Genomic DNA, 4,917 nt, shown 5'->3' on the forward strand with positions numbered 1-4,917 from the left:
AAAAATAATACTTTTAGCATAAAAGTAATACTTTTTCATGAGTGACCCAAATAAGAGATCCGTCTCACAAATACGACCAGTGTGACCGCTTGGAAGAATTAATGGTGGTTATATTTCAAATTAACATATTTATTAATTTATTATTATGTATCTATAATGAAAATTGTGATGAATATGAATTCATTTTAAATTCATTAATCAACCATTTCACAAATCAAATATCTATTTGCAAATCAAATCTTCCGAGCAATTAAATTACTTTTTAAGTAATGGGGTCGGAGATCAAAATTAAAATATTTCAAGTTTTAACTTTTATTCATGTTTGGGATAAAAATGTGATTCCTAAAACTATAGGGGCTATATAGTAATAGGGATGGACAAAAGAAGTATGTGAGAACCCCACGTGTTACATTACATATAAAAATTGAATTAGTTTTCCATATTTTCTCATCTGCAGAAAACGGACAGCCAACCCAAAATTGGCGACAGACGAGAGACTGAGGCGTGGTATCATGGCGGATGCGTACTGCCCGGACTGCAAGAGAGCGACCGAGGTGGTGTTCGATCACTCTGCGGGGGATACGGTGTGTTCCGAGTGTGGGCTGGTGTTGGAGGCGCATTCCATCGACGAGACTTTTGAATGGCGTACTTTTGCTAATGAGAGCGGGGACAACGACCCGGTTAGGGTGGGAGGCCCGACAAACCCGTTGCTGACGGATGGTGGGTTGTCCACCGTGATCTCCAAGCCCAACGGATCAGCGGGGGAATACTTGTCTTCTTCTGTGAGTCGGTGGCAGAACCGTGGATCGAACCCGGATAGGTCGCTCATCCAGGCGTTCAAAACCATTGCTATAATGGCTGACAGGTTTGTGATTTCTTCGTTTTTTCTTAGGTTCTTTTGTGAATTGTGTTGCTTGTGGAACTTGGTTGTTGAAGTTTTGAGAATTTTGGCGGGTGGTGTACGGAATTGTGTGGTTTGTCCGGTGTTTTTTGAAATTCGAATCGTTAATTTGTTCAACTTCGGAGTGCATCTGGAAATTTTGCTCGATTGATGGTTGGCATTTGCAGGCTTGACGTGCTCGTTTATTCTTTCCACTTTAATTATGCATTTTTATTCCAAATTTCGTTGAATCTATGTTCTTTACGGTTTTAGAGCTTGGGCTGTTTGCCAGTTGGTAAGCTCACCTTCCCCCTTGGAATAGATCTCAAGATCGAGACTAGGGATGTAAACGAACAAACCGTTTGTGAGCTATTCGAAGTTCGATTCGACAAAAGTTCGTTTGAGCTCGTTTAATGAGGCTCGTTAAGATAAACAAACCAAGCTCAAGTTTTACAGTATTCGGCTCGTTAGCTCGTGAACATGTTCGTTGGTAAGTTCATGAGTAATCTTTTAGATGAAAAAATAATAATTTTGATATTTGATTTATTGATTTTGTATATTATTTATGAAATATATAGAAAAATCTATTAAATTTATTTATTATAATAAATTTACAAATTTTAACAAGAATAATATATTTTTCTTTAAATATATAATTTACTTTTTAATTAATTTAATGAAAATTTAAATGTATAATTCATATTTATTAAAGCTCGATAAAGGTTTGAATAAGCTCGTGAGCCATGCATATATTCGTTAAATAAAACTTGAGCTCGGCTCGATTATAAACTAACCAAGCTCAAACATTCAAGAGCTCGGCTCGACTCGACTCGACTCGACTCGACTACATCCCTAATCGAGACCCCCCCTCCCTTAGAATGGGAAATCAAAAAAAAAAAAAAAAGATTATAGGTCGAATATTGAATTATTTTAGTTATCGATGACTGACCTTGTCGGGCCCACTGAGTTGGCTCACGGTTTTGGACAGTTTTTTCCAAATTTTGACTTGATTTTTTTTTTTGTAGGTTAGATGCTGAAGTAGCATTCTGTAGTAGCCCTGTTTAGAATAGAGAGAGGTGGCGCAAAACATTCGTACGTCGATACATTTCATATCTTGTTAATCTTAGGCTAATAATTTATTAAATTTTGTTTGTTCTATATTTTTATAAGGCAAAAACTTGTGTGAGACGGTCTCACGGGTCGTATTTGTGAGACGGATTTCTTATTTGGGTCATCTATGAAAAAGTATTACTTTTTATGCTAACAATATTACTTTTTATTGTGAATATGGGTAGGGTTAATCCGTCTCACAGATTAAGATCCGTGAGACGGTCTCACATGAGACCCACTCTTTTTATAAATCTCTATTTGCTTCTCTCATTTAATAATTTTTTTTTTAAAAGTCATAAATGCATTCTGAAATATCTATTAATATGGAGAGACATGAAATGCTTGAATTTAACTTGCGCTAGTTTATAAATATGGTGTCTTCCACATTGGTTTTGAGGTGCTGAATGGCTTCCACAAGGTGCCATCTGCTCGATTTATCCGACATGCTAACATGTGTTTGCGGGGTTTGTGTGTAGCTTAGGTGGTAAGAGATTGGTGACAGTGTTGTGGTTCCTTTTGGTGTGTAGATAGTTCAAAGTAGTGTTTTCTCGTTTATATTGCATTGTGATGTGTTCGAGGTAAGGCTTGATTAACCTTGCACTAGTTTGTCAATACGGTGCCTTGCTCACTCAATAAGTTATCATGATTTTCTATGGAACACGATTACAAGTTTTTATTTTCTTCTTCAATTTCTATATTTTGTATTGCTCCATGTGGTTGGAAATTAAACTGATGTTATTTATATTTATCCTCCAGGCTGGGTCTTGTTGCTACCATAAAGGTATTGGTCTTTTACCATTTCTGTCTGCCATTCATAAGTTGTCATTAGATCTTGGTTTATTTTGCGTACCTCCTTATGTGAAACTTATCTATTCAGGTATATTGACAATGAAATATGGTCAACCATTCCTTCTAGACTTTCTTATATTATATTTGTTTGAGGTAAGTTGAGAACAGGGTAGGAATCAATCACGTGTTTGATATATGTATCTCGTCCCGAGAATTATGCGATGTTGATGACAATTCCAACGTGGGCCCTTTGGTTTACTAAAAAATGTACTGTTTATAAGCTTGTTCCGCTCATGCCATATTTTATGGTTCAAACTCTAACAACACGTCTATCAACGCATGGATTCTGTGGTCATTTAGAAAGTTTGGTGTCCATTTTTTTGTAAAAAATAGTCTCACACTCTCTGCCTACATGTAAAGGTCTTTACTTTATGTTTTTAAAGAGGGCATATCGATTTTGTCGGCATAGACTACTTTTGGTTTGTGAATTTTCCTTGGAAATGTTGAAATTGCTTTTTTTTGCCTTACATGTAGGTTTTAACTTCTGAAAATTATGACACTTTGTAAAATGAAGTCAAAAGATTTCAATTAGTTCATTTGGTTTTGTATTTTTAGTAGTTGGGGATTTGTAGGATATCTTAATTAGTTTGGAGAAGCCGTTGAACCTCTGTTAATGTGATGTTGATTTCAAGGATCGAGCAAATGAGATATATAAAAAGGTAGAAGATCAAAAGCCTCTTCGTGGGCGAAATCAAGATGCTATTTTAGCTGCTTGCCTTTACATTGCTTGTCGACAAGAGGATAAGCCACGGACCGTCAAAGGTTTGGTTTGACCTACGTGGAAGTATTTCTTGTTTTTGATATGTGATTTCGTCATGATCTTGCTGAACATGTGGTTTCAAATAGAAATTTGCTCTGTTGCCAATGGGGCCACCAAGAAGGAGATTGGGCGAGCAAAAGAGTTCATTGTGAAACAGCTAGAGGTAGAAATGGGGCAGTCTATGGAGATGGGAACAATTCACGCTGGCGATTTTTTGGTGAGTTATTTCTAACACCTCGCTCACACACGTACTGTAGTTTAATGTATGAACATGATTGCAGAGACGATTTTGTTCCCATCTGGGCATGACTAATCAAGCTGTGAAAGCGGCTCAAGAAGCCGTACAAAAATCGGAAGAGCTGGATGTAAGGTAGAATCACTTACTTTTCTCAGACGCCTGACCTAGGGGCTTTTCTCACAAAACACATGCTTGCAGGAGAAGCCCCATATCCATCGCAGCTGCAGTAATATACATAATAACCCAGCTTTCAGATGACAAGAAACTTCTCAAAGGTGGTTTTTTTTTTTTTTTTTTGGTCGCTCACATGCAACGACAATAGCCCGGTTTTGGTTTTTGAAATTTATGCGTAAATTTTCTGAAATCCGAACACTTGACAGATATTTCACTTGCCACTGGAGTTGCTGAAGGCACGATTCGGAATTCATACAAGGATCTCTATTCATACGCAGCGAGGATTGTACCCAGTTGGTTTGCTAAGGAAGAAGATTTTCGACAACTCTGCAACCCATGATTGATTTTAGATGTGCAGATTTTGCAGTAGGATTGGACAGGTCCCGTTTAAGTTTTGTTTTCTTCCAGTTTTCCCCACCCCCGACCCATTGCTCAAATCTTGTGGAAATTAAATTCTCACTACAATCTAATTAAACTATTTGTAAGTATAAGAAATAATCTATTTTTGATAGTTCAAACTCATTTTTAATTACGGTCTCATTTAATTTTCAATATACATATATGTTTAGACTATCATTCATGAACCGAACCAGAATTAAAACAAAGTATCATTCCATGTTAAAGGTTTTATATATTTCATGTCCTAACGTTACATATCCATCTTATGTGGAATCCTCTTGCTCGTGGACAATTGAAAACATGTACTTGCATGTAAATAATAAGTTTACCATCATTCATTCTCAATGTTCCAAATCCATCTTATATGGAATCCTCTTGCTCGTGGACAATTGAAAACATGTACTTAGTAAGGGAATAAACCAAGGTTATATATATTTATACAAGTCAAACTGCAATATATCATAGCAGTATTTCAACATGAGATGACATGTAGAAATAATAATATAT

At 36.4% G+C, this 4,917-nt stretch overlaps 1 protein-coding gene across 2 annotated transcripts; it reads left to right on the forward strand.

Annotated features, from left to right (window-relative positions):
• Window positions 1-429: 429 nt before the first annotated feature.
• Window positions 430-4,557, forward strand: LOC140803992 (transcription initiation factor IIB). 2 transcript variants are annotated; one of them, XM_073159845.1, is made up of 7 exons: window positions 430-865; window positions 2,747-2,771; window positions 3,472-3,601; window positions 3,686-3,816; window positions 3,881-3,964; window positions 4,036-4,112; window positions 4,218-4,557. In XM_073159845.1, exons 1-6 carry the CDS (start codon window positions 513-515, stop codon window positions 4,093-4,095), a joined length of 783 nt encoding a protein of 260 aa, XP_073015946.1. In that variant the 5' UTR covers window positions 430-512; the 3' UTR covers window positions 4,096-4,112; window positions 4,218-4,557. The 2 variants fall into 2 exon arrangements, with proteins under 2 accessions (XP_073015946.1, XP_073015945.1); XM_073159844.1 differs by having other exon boundaries at window positions 3,881-3,969; window positions 4,218-4,555.
• The last annotated feature ends 360 nt before the right edge of the window (window positions 4,558-4,917 follow it).

Source organism: Primulina eburnea, chromosome 10 (assembly GCF_022965805.1).
Source record: "Primulina eburnea isolate SZY01 chromosome 10, ASM2296580v1, whole genome shotgun sequence".
NCBI classification, from domain to species: domain Eukaryota; kingdom Viridiplantae; phylum Streptophyta; class Magnoliopsida; order Lamiales; family Gesneriaceae; genus Primulina; species Primulina eburnea.